This window comes from Chiroxiphia lanceolata, chromosome 20 (genome assembly GCF_009829145.1).
Source record: "Chiroxiphia lanceolata isolate bChiLan1 chromosome 20, bChiLan1.pri, whole genome shotgun sequence".
Taxonomy (NCBI): domain Eukaryota; kingdom Metazoa; phylum Chordata; class Aves; order Passeriformes; family Pipridae; genus Chiroxiphia; species Chiroxiphia lanceolata.
Window position 1 is genome coordinate 4,130,913 of NC_045656.1, and position 17,048 is coordinate 4,147,960.

The 17,048-nt window shown below is 53.0% G+C and overlaps 1 protein-coding gene across 4 annotated transcripts in view; it reads left to right on the forward strand.

Annotated features, from left to right (window-relative positions):
• Positions 1-17,048, forward strand: part of ATP2A3 (ATPase sarcoplasmic/endoplasmic reticulum Ca2+ transporting 3) — a 52,467-nt gene that overhangs the window by 14,848 nt on the left and 20,571 nt on the right. For all 4 annotated transcript variants that reach the window (XM_032707362.1, XM_032707364.1, XM_032707363.1 and 1 more), the window contains exons 2-8: positions 4,537-4,554; positions 4,984-5,066; positions 6,244-6,348; positions 7,061-7,199; positions 9,948-10,028; positions 10,421-10,506; positions 11,026-11,490. In XM_032707362.1, the coding sequence (XP_032563253.1) occupies positions 4,537-4,554; positions 4,984-5,066; positions 6,244-6,348; positions 7,061-7,199; positions 9,948-10,028; positions 10,421-10,506; positions 11,026-11,490 (977 nt within the window). The remainder of the gene's footprint in view (positions 1-4,536; positions 4,555-4,983; positions 5,067-6,243; positions 6,349-7,060; positions 7,200-9,947; positions 10,029-10,420; positions 10,507-11,025; positions 11,491-17,048) is intronic.

The window sequence follows — 17,048 nt, forward strand, 5'->3', positions numbered from 1 at the left end:
TGAGGCAGGAGGTGCAGGACAGGCCCCAGGGGTGCAGCGGCATTCGGGAGGCTCAGGCGTGGAGCTGTACATAAACCATGGGGGCTAATTTAAGTCATACACAGCCAGGCACTTAGATAACTGTGTTTTGTCCTCTGGGAACATCAGGGAGCATGAGCACCATTTGGCTTTGAGTGTTTGTCATCCTAGATAACACTAAAACGCCCAGGGTTAATTCGCTGGTTTTCGCACTCGTGCAGCTCCAGTGCCACCGTGCAGGGTGAGGAGCAGCCTCACACCTCCATCCCTGGGTGGGATTTACACCGAGCACATGCTGGGCTGAGTGTGTGTGCTAAAACACCCTGGCAAAGCCTGTCCTGGTGGTGCAATCCAGCAGTTTTGTGGAGCACTGGTGGTGTGTGGTGCGGCTGTCACCGGGGATGAGGCAGAGCAGACGTCCCTCCAGGATGGGATCCTTCCCGTGCAGCCGGCCCTGGGAAAGGCAGCCAGTTAAAATAACAGTTTATCCTGCCTGGTGTCTTTCAGGATGGTGGAAGCATCCCAGAGCAGCCCTGCCTGGGTTCCTGCTTTATGTCATGGAACGGGGGCTGCTCTCCCAGCTGGGGTTGTTTTAGGGGTTTTCTTACTCTTTTCACTACTTTCTTCCTGCCTGTCAGCAAAGTCTGGGAATCAGATGCGTCCCTTATTTTGCACATCCATTTCCCCTTCCTTGCATATGGGAAAAGAAATTAAAGGCAGGGGAAAAAAAATAAAATGAGTTCACAACGTAGAAATATAGCTCAAAGGGAGTTACTTGGAGCAGAAAGCTTGGCCTGGGTGTGATGCTCATCATTATCCTCCCACTGGGCACCATGCCGGTGCCCTTCCCACATCACTTGGGGCAGAAGTGTTTCCCGTAAGGGAAATCTGATTTTATCCCAAGGAAGCTCCTGAAGTGGTGGGGGAAAATGGTATTTCGGTGTTCACCCTGCAAGGTGTTTGCTGTTCTGGGTCGCACCGGGGTTTGCACTGCTGTGCACTGGCTCTGGAGAGCGTCACCTCGTGCCTCCGTTTCCCCCACAGCAGAGGGGGATGCGATAACCCGGCGTGCGATGGGGAAACACTGTCTGCTGTAGGGCTGTGCTGCTCCAGGGATTTTTGATCCTGTTACAGCAGGAGAAACTCGAACGTTTCCTTAAAGCGCCCCCAATGCCACCCTGTCCCAGTCTGAGTGTTTGCTTTGGCCGGGGAAGCGGGGCCGGGTCTCCCTGGGGGCACGAAGGCTGTCACAGTGCCCGGGGGCTCTCGCGCCACCTCGCTCGTGGGTGGCACCCGTGTTTATTTACCTTTTCATCACCTGATTACCGTGCCCTGCCATGTTGCAGGCGCCAGCCCGTGGGCTGCCAGCCCTGTTTGAGTTGGCAGGAGCTGGAGGTTAACCTCCTGCTAAAATAGCCCGACACCAGCCCCACGTCTGCCCGGGGTGGCCGGGCTGGTCGCGTGCCCTCAGAGCATCTTGTATTGATCTCTTGCAGCCCAGCATGGGCCAATGTCACCATGTGATGGCACAGCGAGGAAAGATGTGATGTGACAAGCTCAGAGCAAGTTGTGAGTGTTCAGCAGTCCCTGGAGCTGTGTTTTGTGCCCCCACAAGGCAAAGCCCTGTGGGGTGGTGGAGCTGGGGCTGCCTCAGTAACCTGGAGGGGACCATGCTCTTCTGCTGGTGGGAATGGGCCTGTGACATCCAGGCACATGTTGCCCTGTTGGGGTATCTCCACTTTCTTGGCTCTGCTCTCCAGAGCTGTGATGCAGAAGAGCAGGAGCAGAGGAACTGCAGATTTTGGGATACTCTGAGCAACCACCATCACTTTCTACCCTTGATGGTGTCACTGCATTTGTGTTGCAGTATCAGGGAGCCCAGGGCAGGTTCTCCCTGCTGAGCCCTGAGCCACTGGCCAAAGAAAGGGGCTATTCAGGTGCCAGCCAGGACTTTCCATTTCAGCCTGTTTGCGCTCGCCACGTTGTCCGAAGGGAATTGCAGATTTGGAATTTTGCTGGTTCTCTGCCTGCGGCTTGCGGTGGGTTTCCCGGACGGATGGGACATGGCACCAGCTCTGCTGCCCTGCCTGGTGCCACGGGGCTGACTCACACCGAACTTGTGTTTTGATGAGTAGCAAACCCTCTTATTTCTAGTGAGACTTCGGAAGTGAGAGGCGTCAGCCCCAAACCTTCCTGTTTTCTGGTGGGTTTTGATCGACTCAAACCCCAAAATTTGGGTTTATTGTGACTTTCTGCCTTATTTCTTTCGGTATTTGTTGCAAAATGGGCACTGAGCTGCTGCGTGGTGGTGGAAGGAGTCGCTGATGGAAGGGAACTGCCTGATTTTCACAGTACACAACACTGGGGTTTTTTGGGAGGTGCCCGCAGCAGCGTTGCTGCATTCGGGGTGACAGCGGTGGTGTCACTGTCCCCGGCGGTGTTTCGGCTGGCTGCCCCAGCGCACGTGTTTCCTGAGTTCACAGAAACCTGTTTTTGTGCTTTAATCAAGATCTCATGCAAAGTCCCAGCTCTGCAAGCGGCGCCGCTGCCGCTCGTCATGCAAACATCGTGTGGGAGAAGCACTCTCACCTCACACCTTGGCACCCTCAAAAGCGGAGCCTGGATGGAAATAGCAGCAGCAGATCTCTTCTACTTTTAATTTCGGTGGCTCTCTGGGCTGGGGAGAGGAAGCCGGGGGTGGAGAGGAGCTGGCTGGGAGAGGGACAAGAGCCACCCTCCTCTGACACCCTCTCTGGAGCGATTTGAAACACTGAAGCTGCTCCAAGATTATATATATAATCTTTGCTATAAGAATAATTATAGACATTACGTCCCAGCCTGTTTTTTAGGATAGCAGGGAATCAGGGTAGCCTTATCTAGGAGGACGTGGGTTTAAAACAACTCCTAGTGAGTGTGTCTGTGAGCACTGAGGAGCTGGTGCAGTTTGAAGTGTAAACACGTCCAGGCTTCTTGTTTTCACTGGTTTGTTCAGTGAAGGTGGGTTTGGTTTGGTTTTTTTTTTTCATTTCTCTGAATGAAAATAGGTGATGGAAAACAGCCGAGCAGGTTTCACTTCCTGCTCTTGCTCAGGGCTCCCCGCTGGAGGTGCTTGGAGACAGCCCCATGTTTCATCCCATGATGGGACACCTTGAACTTCGTGTGGTCCCTTATTCCCTCCCAGAAAGAAAAATAGTTGGAGAAACATCTTGTTCTATCATGGAATTATACAATCATTGAGGTCAGACCTCCAAGATCATTGAGTCCAACCATTAAACCAGCACTGCCACCTGCCTGTTGCCACCCCGTGGGGTGCAGAACTAGGCTGAGGGATTTGGGGCTGTTCAGCCTGGAGAAGAAAAGGCTTCAGAGAGTGCCTAAAGGACTCCAAGAGAGCTGGAAAGGGACTTTAGACAAGGGCCTGGAGTGACAGGACAAGTGAGAATGGCTTCCCACTGCCAGAGGGCAGGGTTAGATGGGATACTAAGGAAGAAGTTCTTCCCTGGAAGGTTGGTGAGGCCCTGGCACAGGTTGCCCAGAGAAGCTGTGGCTGCCCCATCCCTGGAAGTGTCCAAGGCCAGGTTGGGGGAGGCTTGGAGCAACCTGGGCTAGTGGAAGGTGTCCCTGCCCATGGCAGAGGGGTTGGAGTGAGATGGTCTTTAAGGTCCCTCCAACCCAAACCATTCCTTGATTCTAGTGGGTGCAAATGGACACAAGCACCCCTCAGCTGCCAAAACCAGGGGGGTCACTCCTGAGCCCTCCCTGCAAGCAGAACCTTACAGTGCTGCCCAGGTGAGGATGCAGGAGTGATTCCCCTGTGGATACCACGGTTTGTGCTTTGCCCAGTGGCTGTGGGACCCCACGGTGCACGTGGTGTGTGAAGGTAATGGTCACCTCATGGGGATGTGGGAATCTTGAGGAGACCAGTGGGTGTTTGGGAGCCCTTGGGGTTTTTTCAGGTTGTGCAGGTGACTGGACTCGGGTTTGCCTGGGAGCAGAGTGAATGGAGGCTCTGCACCCACCGAGGTGGATTCAGGAGGATGGCTTGGAGCAGCTGAGCATCAGCTTTGGAGTTCTTTCCTAGAGCACTGCAGGCTGTAAAGTGCAGCTGATTAAGAGGAAATGTGGTCTGAAAGTTATGGTCCCCAGCGGGGCTGTACTGGGTTTCTGGCAGGGCATTTTATGGGATGGTTGGACTTCTGTGTCCTGGATTTGGAGAGGGCAGCTGCTGAGGAGTATTTTTTTAGGCAGGCTGAGTGCAGGAATAAATGCTGCTGGAGCCACTTGCAGCAGGGAAATGATGTTTCCAGGGCTGCTTACTTGGTGTTGGACTGAGAAGCTTGAGGACAAGCTGCCTTGATGTGGGAATATGTGCAAAACAAGTTGCATTTTGGGGTACTGAGTGGAATGCTGGGCACAGGGGGAGAGATGACTTGTCAAAGCCCAAATCATTAATTAATCTTTTATTTTTGTCATTTTTTGCTACGTTGCACTCCTTGTGCTGTTGATGAAAACCCACAGAGCTCCCTGCAGAAGAAGGTAAGTCGTGGGCTGGAGGTGAGAGGACGTGCCTTGAGTGTGGGTGGAGGGTGCTGGGGACAAGGAAGGGGGAATATTTGGGGTCTTTTAATCCTGGCTTTAATCCCAGAGAAAGCTGGGCTGACAGCAGAGCTTTTCTGTGGTGGTGAGGTTACCACTGTGAGTATAAACACAGGAGGATTTGGTTTCTGTAGTTAAAAACAGACATAGTAAAACCAGGGCAATGCCAGAAATGGAAGCCTTTAGTATTAGAGGGACCCCCCCCCCCACTTCAGTGCTGGATGCCCGATGGTCAAGGGGCACTGGAGCGGGCCTGAGGCAAGCAAGGAGTGGGTCCCGTGGGTCTTAGGGCCTCAGTGGTCTAAATTATCTGTCTTCTGGGGTTTTTTTCGAGCACTGACTGTGCTTGGCTTCGTGTTTTCCCACCAGGAAAGTCCCTCTGGGAGTTGGTGCTGGAGCAGTTTGAAGATCTCCTCGTCCGCATCCTTTTGATGGCAGCTTTTCTGTCCTTTGTAAGTACCCTGGGCTTGGGGTGGGCATCTTCCAGGGCACTTACAGTCTCAGGTGGCATCCAAACAGCAAAGGAACTGGGAGAATGTGCCTGTGGGATGAAGGAGATGCAGCAGCAGTGCAGTGATTTCTCGGGCATAATGACAATATCACTACGTTTGCTTAAAGAGGGGACTGGAGGATTTTTCTTTTAATGCTGATCCATCCAAAAGTGGTATAAAACAACTCCCCAGGCTTCTTTCTGTTCACCCAAGGCTGTTCCAGGCTGATGATTTGAGCCTGATTTGCAGTGCCCCAGTACTGAGCTGTCAGCTCAGTTTTGCCCACAATCTACTTTGGGAGCAACTCTGCGTGAGGAGACGTTTCCCACTGAGCTGCTGGAGAATGACTGATTTTCTGAGCACAGTCAGGCTGTTTGGCAGTGGGATGGCAAAGCTGAGACTCCTGTTCCCTCCTTCCAGATATGACTCATGGGTAGATAAGGAGGGAGGCTGGTCCCTTGTGGGGTTTAAGACATTCCCAAAACAACATGCAGTGAGGTGAATGCAGATAAGCAGGAGTGAAGCCCTGTACCAGAGGTCCTTGTGCCAGTGCCCCTGCAGAACACAGAGGTGTTCCTGTGTTGACACAGCACAGGTCCACGAGCAGTTAAATGGAGTGGAAATATTTATTTGTGTGTTTCATTTGTATTATGGTATGAGGTCTTTGTGGGATGGAGAGAGAGCTCAGGGTGGTAGAATCCAGGAGGTCAGTGCCTGCTCTGCAGAGCTGCTCTCACTGCATCCATTACTCAGGTGGTGTCACTTGCCTTCTGCCCAGGAGGAGCTGCACTGCTGCCTGTTCTCCCCACTCATCTGCTCATGGCTTGGTGTCCTTGTGGGTGCACTACACAAAAATGGATGCTTTCCTGGTGCAAGCACTCCTCCAGGCATTGCATGGCTATTTGCTCCAGCCCTGCTCGTTTGATTTCTTAGGTTATCCCAGCAGAGGAGTGCAGGCACCTGAGTTAAGCACCAGCACTGGGATATGGCAATTCCACACTTTACCCAAGCTGTGTGGGTCTGACCACCTCCAGGCTGTCTTCTCTCCAGCAAACAGCACATGTTGGTTGGCACTTGTTTCCATTCTTATAACATTGGTCCTATTTGAACCCCACTGTGTTCCTTCTCTTGCCGCCAGATCCTGGCCTGGTTTGAGGAAGGAGAGGAGACCACGACGGCGTTTGTGGAGCCCATTGTCATCATTATGATCCTGATCGCCAACGCCGTGGTGGGCGTGTGGCAGGTAAGGCTCAGCCCCCTGGCACCCCCAGCTCTCTGCTCCACATGGCTGAGACGCTTCATTCAGAGGCCTGGTTGCTTCCTGCCATTGGATACTCAGCTCCCAAAGGCTCAGTTTTCATGTTGGCCATGCTGCCCCTGCACAGGTGCTCAGTCGTTGGCTGCCTCTTGTCTTGTTCCTTCAGTCTTTCTTTGGCAGCTTTTGCAGTTTGAAGCTTGTATTGCACTTACCCAGGCAAACACTGCTTGTGTCCTGGCCAGGGCCAAATGCATTTGCCAAGGAAAGCTTTTTACCCCCTCCACCAGAAAGCCATGGTGGCTGCTGCCCCTCACCTCGCAGTGTAAATGCCTCAGCCAGGGATGCTTCTCTCTTGTATGTATTCACTTTAAAGCCATTTATTTATCTGCAGCTTGATCTGAGGTGGGGTTGCTGGATGGGGAAAATACAATTGGGTGGGATATGCTGCTTCCCAAACCAGGAATGAGAAAATCAAGCCCAAAGGGCCATGCACTGTCCAGGATCTGGTGTGATTTAAGCCAGTGGGGAACATTTCGCAGCAGCTGAAGAAGACACGGCCCTTGCCCCATCCACGGTGCAAGTGGATTCCAAACCTGGGGCTGGGGTTTGGGTGCTCCTGTCTTTGCACTGGGTGGGGAAGGAGCCTTCTGGCACCAGCAACTCTTCCACCACCAGCTCTGCTCCTCTCTGCTTGCAGGAGAGAAACGCCGAGAGTGCCATCGAGGCCTTGAAGGAGTACGAGCCCGAGATGGGGAAGGTGATCCGGGCCGACCGCAGTGGGGTGCAGCGGATCCGCGCCCGGGACATTGTCCCCGGGGACATCGTGGAGGTGGCAGGTAGGGTGCCATCACCCCAGGGCACAGGGTCGGATGGGGAGGTGGTACTGGCTGGGCAGGCCCTAAAACTGAGGCTTATGAGTCTGTCAAGGCTTCGCCCTGAACACGGGGCAGTGGAGAACAGCAGAAAAGGGATTAAAAAAAAAAAGGAGCGTACATTTCTGACGCAGGTTTTGTGTCTCGGGAGGGTTTCCCCGTTTTCTGGAAGAACTGGAAGAACTTTTAATTTTCCTCTCTCTGGAAGCGGCTCTTCTACACGCGTCCCCGGCCGAGGCGTGGGTGAAGGGCTGGAGCTGGGTGCTCTGCCGTTCAGTGCTGTGTGGGAAGGCTTCCTTGGGAACTGGGGCTGCTTATCCAGGGAGGGTGAGAAGCAGAGAGGAACAGCTGTAGGGGCCTTTTGCCTCCCTGGTTGGATTTTACGCCCCAGCCCTTCTGTCGGGGTTGTTCGTTCAGCAGAGGATTCCTGGGGATCTGCCGCCTGCCCCACCGGAGCCGAGGAGGATGCATTCCAGTTATCCCATTTTGTTTGTTCCTTAAACGATGCCGTAAATCCCCAGAGCCACAAAACTAATCCTCTCCTTTCCTCCTCGTGGCCCTGCTGGTGGAAACATGCTGCAATCCCTCCTGCACCCAGCCAGCTTGCTGTTATTTATGTCTTCCAGTTGGGATTCAGCTGGAAGATGAACACAAAAATAATGCAGGGAGGATCAAGCAGAGGAGAGCCGGCCAGATCCTCAGCTGGGCAAGCTGGCAGTGCTCCCAAACCAGCTCCAGCAATGCACTCCAGCTGCTGACCTGGCCTTCAATTAGATTAATGAATTATTAATTAAATTCTGCCATCTTTCCCCAAATCAAGTGCACACAGCCTGCCCATCAGCAGCCCAATACTACTTTTTAATGGCACAATCAGCATCGCGACCGGGAGGGAAAGAGCTGAGCTCCCTGGAGGGGTTTGCAAATTATTAGCAAATTAATTAGCAAATTGTGGGTTGAGGAGCTTATGGCAAGTGGGGAGGATGCTGTCAGGTGCCTGATAGGAAAGCACACCTGGAGCAAAAGCTTTGAACATGCAGTGGGCATCCAGGTGACACCCTGGGGACAGTGTGACAGCGCAGCAGGAGGGACTGGCTGCTGTTTGTTTGCATGTGCAAATGAAATAAATTTGGCAGCAGGGAGCAGGAAACCTGCTGTGTTAAGGCGGGGAGGGGAGGGTGTTTGGAAGTTGGCAGGCTGCTTAAACCCAGCTGGGTTTTGCCCTTTGGTAACAAGGCCGTGGAGGTGAGTCCTAGGGCAGGCAGCTTTTGCCTTTCCCAAAAAGTGCAGGCAGGGCATCACTGTGGGAGCTCTGTTGGTTGCTGCACGCCCTGCCTGCTCCTGCAGTGCTTGGGCAATGCCAGTGGCTGTGGCCATGCAGTGTTGCCTCCTGTTTTCCTCTCTTTCCCTCGTTTTTTGGCATGGGGGACACTTGCGGTGTTCAGGGGATCAGCTTGTGGGCAGTAGCTGGTAATGGCAGTGCCAGGTCCATGCCAGGACATCTGCCCACCTCCTGGGATGCTGTGTTTTCCCTGGAGCAGGTACCACCCCCATGGCTCTGCTGTCCCTGGGTGTTGCAGAGTCTTCCTCTGCAGGTTTAGCTCATGTTTGCAAACCCTCCTGCCTTTCCCAGGGAAAAAGCAGAGCTCTTTTCTCCCTTTAACACGATCCAGCTCCCTTGAACAGATGCAAAGTCTGAGTCTGTGCATGAAGTGAGTATTTTGGGGGGGCTGTGCTTAGCACCCCCCAGCTCAGCCCCCCCAGAAATCGGTGTGAGGAGGAGCGGGGCAGGTCTGGCCGGGTGGCAGATGTTGCACGTTGCATCCCGGAGCGCTGGGATCTGCAGCTGGAATAACTGGCTGGGTGATGGAGCAGTGCCAGTCCCCTCCTGCTGCTCTGGGGGGGGTTTACGAGCCCGAGGAGGAAGCACTCGTTAAAGTCTGGGATTTGGGAGGATTGTTAGCAGCCAAGCCAGCGGTGTTGTGTAAGTGGTGTGAGGGGCTGCGAGCCAGGGCTCGCTCAGCCTCAGTATTTCCGAAGTGTCGGAGCACGGTTGTGTCCAGCCGATAACAGAGCAGGAGGAAGAAACCCAGTGGGAAAAGCAACTTTAAATTGTTTTTTTAAGGAAGCACTTGTGCCTCAGAGGGTGGTGTTGAGCGGCTGGCAGTGGATGGAGAGGCTTTCACCTGTGCCCACTGTGCCGTGCCAGGAGACACAGGGATGGATGTTTGTCTTGGACACAGAAGATCTTCCACTGTCAACAGCTTCCAGTCAGCCCAGAGAACTCTGAAACAGGGTTAAAACTGGTATTTTAGGAAGCTTGGGCTGCTCCAACATGGGGATGTTTTGGGTTTTTTGCATGGAAGAGGCAAGATGAGAGTGCAGGGGTAGTTTACAGGGAAGAGGAGAGATGTGGTTGTGGAAGAGCAGGTGACACTGGGCAGCAGCCAGGTTCTGCCTGGGATTGGCTGGGGGAGGCTTATAAATTATAGACAGACAAAAATATACTTTAATTAAGCTTTAAATGCAGAAAGGGGGTATCCTGGGACAGGACCCTGCTTTTTGCCAGGGGCTGGACGCCTCGTTGCTGCAGGCTGGGTGCTGCCATGCACCTGCACATGGTGGGTCTCCATTTGGGGTTTGCTATCCCTGTTCCTGGGCTGGCAGGTGCTGCCAGTCCCACCTGATGGGGTTGCTCTGCTCTTGCCCTTGCAGTTGGTGACAAGGTGCCAGCAGACATCCGGGTCATCGAAATCCGTTCCACCACCCTGCGGGTCGACCAGTCCATCCTCACAGGTGCGTGTGGGCACGATGGAGCAGGGGCAGCTTCCTTCTGCCATCCTCCTGGAGGCAGCTTTTGGCACTGATAGTGGGATAAGTGCTTTGCTGGGGTGGGAAATGGGTGGGAGAGCAAGATTTAGATGCTGCTGGGACCTCTCCAGGCCCTCAAAGTCACAGCACAGGTGAGATGCGGCCGGTGCTTGGGCATCCCTCCTGCAAAACACAAAGCCTGGGGCTTTCCTGTGTGACAGGTGGGGTTTGACATCCCCCTGAGGGATGTTTGGATGGTTTGGTGATGAAGTGCTGCTCTAGAATGCTGTGGGGGCTGTGATCCAGGCTTATACAGTGTTAAGTGGAGGCTGGAGAGGAAACACAGATGGTCCATCTGTCCCCTCTTGTCTCTGCAGGGGAGTCTGTGTCGGTGATCAAACATGCTGACCCCATCCCTGACCCTCGGGCTGTCAACCAGGACAAGAAGAACATGCTTTTCTCTGTAAGTCACTTACACTCATCCCCTCCTCTCCCGTGGTTTTCAAGGTGAAGAGGCTGATGGACATGGGAGATGTCTGAGCAGTAAGAGGGAGTGCATGCATGAGAAAGACCTGAATTCATTAAGAGAGTCCCAAATCCATAAAAATAAGAACCTGCTTCATTTGAACTTCATTTGGGCTGTGGCACATGATGCCCTTAAATACTGTAGGCAATTAAAACAAGTTTTCCATCAAGTAGAGTGGATGAGGAAAAGGATTGTGGTTGAGCCTGGAGCTATTGAAAGTTTGGGTTTCCTCCTTGCTCGTGCTCTTCTCAGGCAGAAGTCAAGTCCTCAAGGAGTGAGAGCTCTCAGGAGGGGTCTCCTGCCCTTCAGAATGGGTCTATATAAAACCCCAGGATGTCCCATTTTTTCCCTTAACCAAGACCTCATGTTCTCCTTTCACATCAAATGACCCATTTCCCTGCTCAGGCTGAGAGGTTTCATTCCCACGTATCCACTCTGCCTTTCCTTCCCTCCCAGGGCACCAACATCGCAGCCGGGAAGGCCGTGGGGGTCGTCATTGCAACGGGGGTGTACACTGAGATCGGGAAGATCCGAAACCAGATGGTGGAGACCGAGCCCGAGAAGACGCCCTTGCAGCAGAAGCTGGACGAGTTCAGCCAGCAGCTCTCCAAGGTGATCTTCCTGGTGTGCATCGCCGTCTGGGTCATCAACATCAGCCACTTCAGCGACCCCGTCCACGGCGGCTCCTGGTTCCGGGGGGCCATCTACTACTTCAAGATTTCGGTGGCGCTGGCGGTGGCCGCCATTCCCGAGGGCCTCCCGGCCGTCATCACCACCTGCCTGGCGCTGGGCACGCGCCGCATGGCCAAGAAAAACGCCATCGTCCGGAGCCTGCCCTCGGTGGAGACCCTGGGCTGCACCTCCGTCATCTGCTCCGACAAGACCGGCACCCTCACCACCAACCAGATGTCCGTCTGCCGGGTGAGTGCCGGGGGCCTGCGGGGTTTGGAGGTGCAGTGGGGATGCTCTGAAGCCCCTGAGGACTCTGTGCTGCTCTGTCCCCATCCTGGGGTGATGGGCTTTGCTACCCTCACCTGACTCTTGTCATGTTAGGAATGGGAAGGTGAGCAGGGAGGATGGTTTATGGGAAGCCCCAAGATTCCTTGCTGCATGGCCAGGGTCAGTAAGGATCAGGGCTTCTCTTGGTGTGGTGGTAATTAGAAAACCTGATTTCTGTCAGCACACCGGTGTAGAGGTGCCGTGTTACAGAGTTATTTCAGGGATTCCTCTCCATGGAGTGTTTCCTCCTGCTGGAATGTGGTGTTGAGACAGACCTCCTGGAGATGCCAACCCAGTTAGTCTCCTCTGCTTCTCCTGCTCTTTCCTCCTCTGTTTTTAAACAAACCCGTGAGAAATCCTGGACCATGCAAAATTACAAAGCCTGGACGCAGGAAAAGCATTTCTGATGGAGGGAGCCCTGGGGTGGTTTGGTGAAGAGAGTGAAGGCTCCGGATCTGCCAGAGAGCTTTGCTCCCATGTGCCTGACTGGGTGGAGAGGCGACTTGTTAGGAAAGCCTGGACCATCTGAGTATTTCTCAGTTTCCCCATTAATCCACAAGTGTCAGGAAATCTTTTTTCACGGCCTTGGCGTGCCGGTTTTATTGGAGAAACTTGGAAAATGTGTTGCTGTGGGAAAAAATGGACCTGGCCACCGTCCCTCCTCTCTGACACTCGGGTAGCCTGGTGGGAAGCTGTGACAGTGCTGCAAGCTGGCCATGGGCTTTGGCCGCTGGTTTGCTCAGCACAAACTCCAAATGACTGGAAATGTCTGGTATTTCTGCCCTGTAAGTGATTTAGAACGAGACAGGGCTGGAACGAGGTGGTGACCAAGCTGCCCATGTCTTGCACGAGGGGGAGGCTCCCACCAGCCCCATTTTCTGACCCAGTGATTCAGGGAAGCAAGGAAAGGGTGACCCCAGTGTCCCTGGGGTATCCCTTTAGCTCTGCAGACTGCAGAAGAAGAGGGAGGAGTGACCATTCCTTCCCAAACCAGAGGGTCTGCTCCTTGAACTCGGGAAGAAGTTCCATCACCCCCCTCAATGTGGCAGAGTTGGGAGAGGCAGGGTTGGTGATGCTGAGACAGGGAGAGGGACAGAGTGGGGCAGTGGCGCACAAGGGTTTTGGCATCAGTCATTATTTGCAGAATGAACTTATCAACTTTGCAAAAAAGAAAAAAAATACAATTAAAAAATTCAATGTACCCTCAACCCCATCTCCCCACAGCCCCTTTCTGATATCTGTGTTATTCACTTGGCTGAGTCCTGCCTCGCAGGGAATGATATTGTGATCCAGGCTTGCCTCAGGACACACAGCCAGGGCTGTTAATGTTTAATGGACAGGGATTCCCGTGCTGATGTGGGCAGGACGAGGCTGTGGGTAAATATTTGTGCTGGGTGGCCGTTGGCATGTCCAGGACATGCTCCTGGGCCGAGCGTCTGGCTCAGGGGGTGAAAGAGCCACCAAAGCCCATCAATAACCTGGAAAATATGTTAATTGAGTGTGATTTAATGAACTTGCACATTAATTTGGGTGAGCACAGCCCCTTGGCTGCAGGGTGTGCTGCAGGTGGTGCCTGCCACTGCTGGCATCAGGTCTGTGGAGCTCTGAAGTGACTCTTGAGAGGCTTCAGGTCTGTTTTCAAACTCTCAACTGTTTTTTAAGGGCTGTGCTGTACCTCTGGGTCCCTCTCAGTGCCAGGGTCTCGTGGCCTGGGTGCTGTCTGAACCAGCTCAACAGGACACATGTGGATCTCTGGTGGTCAGCAGGGGTGAATCTGTGCCCCTCAGTGTTCCCCCACATGAGGTGCTTTGTGCAAGGGACCTTGTCTGGGGTGGTCAAGACTTTGGTGCTTTTGCTCTGGCTTCAAGTCCACTCAAGTTACAACCCTGCAGTAACAAAGCCATAAACCCACTCAGTAAATCAGATTAAACCTGTGGCTCGTGTCACTCACTGTGTGGTCAACTGAGGGTCTCTGAGACCACCACCCCCCCCAACCCAGGGTGTGGAGGAACCAGGAACAGCCTTTTCCCAACCTTTAAATAACCATGAAGCTGGCAGGGGGAGAAGCATCTCAGCTCTGCTCTTACATGTTTAACTAATTCCCCTGTTTGGCTGTCTCTGAGATGGCTGCTGGTGTTTTGGGGAACGAGCAGAAAGGGGTTTATTTTCCATAAGGCTTTTAGCGGAGCCTGGACATGCAAACTCCCATCCCTGGCACAGCCACCCAGGAGCTGGGCAGGCATGGTTTGCTTTGCACTCTCCAGGGCACTGTGCCTTGGCTCAGCAGTTTTGTCTGTCTAAACCAGTCATTAATTACTGGGAGACCTGGCTGGTGGTCCCGGGGGCTGTGCCAGTTGTTGGTCAGTGCTACGGCTGGGGCTGCTTCCGGCAAAGGAGGAAAATGCTGATGATCCATGGGCTGATTGATGGAATAGTGACTGATGATTACAGCCTCTTACAATTCCAGAGAGCAATCCTGCCTTGTCTGCCTCTTGATGAGCAGTTCTTTTAAAGATTGTGCAGAAAAGACAGAGTAGTGGAGCTGTGTCCTTCTCACCTACCTTCCCCACAGGCCCACAGCTGATACCATGTGCTGCTCCAGGGATGGTGCATCCCCAGGTGGCCTTTGCTTCCCACAAATACACACTGGCATCATCCAGTTGTGTGATACAGCACTGGGGCCAGGCAGGATCCATGGGACAGGAGAGAAGGAGTGATAGCTGCAAGTCTTTTGGGGCAGGGTGCACTCTTCATGAGGAGTGACATTTTCCTTCCAGCTTCTCTATTGTATTAAAACCCCAGATTACTGGTGTGGTTTTAAAAGGTTCAGGGCAGGGGGAAGCCCTGGGGTGCTGCTGAATGGGTTCCCCCTCTTGAATGCTGCAGCTGTGGCAGTGCAAGAGGTCAGGCAGCCCCTCTGGGAGCATCATTTGTCAGCAGCCCCCCCAGGTGAGCTGCACCCATGCACCTTTCCCACCTCTTTCTGTTGCTCCTAATATTATTTATATTATTTTTGTGATGGAAACATTACCTCTCCTCTTAACTGCTTAAGACACAACTATTTCCTCTGGGCTGTTTCCACTGCCCACAGAGCTGCCCACTCCTCAGTCTGGAAATCTGCTGGAACACTGACAGGCTGAGAGAGCTGGGCTGTTCAGCCTGGAGAGGGGAAGGGTCTGGGAGACCCTTAGAGATCCTTCAGTGCCTAAAGGGGATCCAGGAGAACTGGAGAGGGACTTTACACAAGGACCTGGAGGGACAGGACAAGGGAGAATGTTGTTAAGCTGAAGGAGGGGAGATTTAGATTAGATATGAGGAAGAAATTCTCCCCTGTGAGGGTGGTGAGGCCCTGGCACAGGTTGCCCAGAGAAGCTGTGGCTGCCCCATCCCTGGAAGTGTCCAAGGCCAGGTTGGATGGGGCTTGGAGCAACCTGGGCTAGTGGAAGGTGTCCCTGCCCACGACAGGGGAGTGGAACTAGATGATCTTTAAGGTCTCTTCCAACCCACAGCATTCCATGATTCTCTGATCACACTGAAACCCTGCAGACACCTTTGCAGTGCCCCGTCCACCCCCACGCTCAGCCAGTCACGCAAGCTGGGAGCAGGCAGGAAATTTGATATAACCTCTGGTTGCTGTGGGTTACATGGCACCTTTTTTAAATAGGCATGGAAAAATAAAGGGCTTGGAATGATTTTGGTTTTTTTTTTTTATTTTCCCTTTTCCCTTTTCTAATAAGAAAGTTGCTATTGTGAATGTAATAATTGTTTTGTGACCGTGAGCATTTGGAAACAAACAGCCCCATATCAGGCAAAACCATCGGTGGCTGGGGTGGTGCTTTCAGATATTTTAATGAATGAGTCTGGTTGTTGTTTCTGAGGGCAGGAGTCCACTTTATGAAGAGGTCAGGAGATTTTGGCTCTCTGGAAGGGCGATGGCATTGGATGTGTCCAAAAGAGCTGAAGGATGCTCAACCTTCAGAGGTCTCTTTTGGTGTTGTCTCAGACTGAGTGTCCCACCTCACCTGGGGTTCTGGAGTCTCTCATCTCAGGGAGGTTCTCCAAAGGAGACTCTCTTTATCAAGGTCCTTCACACTTTAGTGTTTGCACCCACTGCCAGAGGAGCCCAGTGTCTCCAGAGGACCTGGGACATCTCTTCTGCAGCCCTTTGGCTCATGATTTTCTTCAAAACCTCCCAAGGATGCTGAGGGGCCTCCAGGATGGGCTCTGAGAAAGGAGCTGAGGGCCATAGCCTGGCAATCAGGGTATCTGCAAATATCTGGGAAGCTGTTTTGTGCTTTGGGAAGGTTGGTTTTGGCTCAGAATTATTCCCACGGGAGATGTATGCTTTGAACCTGCTCTTTTGATTTACCCAAACCTGTAAAATATGGGGGTGAGAAAACCCACTGAGATGTCCTGGTGCTAAACATGCCCTGAATGTGCTTCCCTGAACGTGACCTTTATGGCTTGGCTTGGCCCTAAGCTTGTGCCTTCTGCATGGGGAAGGCTCACACCCATCAGCCAATGCAGCTGCACTGATAAGGTGTCCTTTTATTATAACAATAATTAATAATAACAGTAAATTAACCTGTTTGTTGCCGGAGGAAGTGTGGAGGGGAGAGAAGTGGGTGGTACCAGGAGCTGATGCATCTCTGGCGCTGAGCTTTGCCTCCTGATTCCTCCAGCATCTACTGCTTCCCTCTCCTGGGGAACATCTCAAATAACCAGAGGAAAATAAACAGGGAAAGGAAGAATTATTTTGAGGCAGGGTGTAGGGGGACAGTTGTCCTTGCACCCACTTTCTGGAGCTGCCAAGCAAGTTCATGGAGCCGAGGAAAGCATCATTCCCTGCAGCCACCCTCCCTCCTGCCTGCTCCCTGCAGCCAGGGCAGTGCCTTTGCCAAACCAGATTTATTTGTTCATTATGTTACTTTTTGGCTTCAGTGTGGGTCATAAATAATGAGGAGCAGAAACGAGCATCGCTGAACTGTCGCCTTGGCTGGGGTCGGGCACTGCTCCTGCTTCCAAGGGAGGCTGCCCTGAAAGGTGGGAGAGGACAAGGGGGAACTGGGAGAGCTTGGGGAGAGGGGAATTTTTATTGTATTTTAAGGTTTGGGGGGGTTGTTGCTCTCATTATAGCAGCAAGAGAGAAACTGGAAGGAGTTTGAAAGGCAAAAATCGCTAAAAATAGAGCATGTAGGACTTTTACAGCTCACTGGGCTGAGCTGTGACCCCAGTAAGGCACAAGACTGGTGGCTGAGAGCTGGCTGGGAAGGGGTGGCAGGGACAACTGCTGGGATCCTGCCCCACAGAGGCTTTCCAGGGCAGCCAGGGCAGGAGTGGATACCTGGTCCCAGGTCCTTCTCTGCTCCAAGAAAAACACAGGCACCTTCTTTGGAGAGGGCTCAGCATCACTCCCCTCTGATGGAAAAGAAGAGCTGGAGGAGGCAAACATGAAAAAGGCAGAGGAGAGCTGGAAGGAT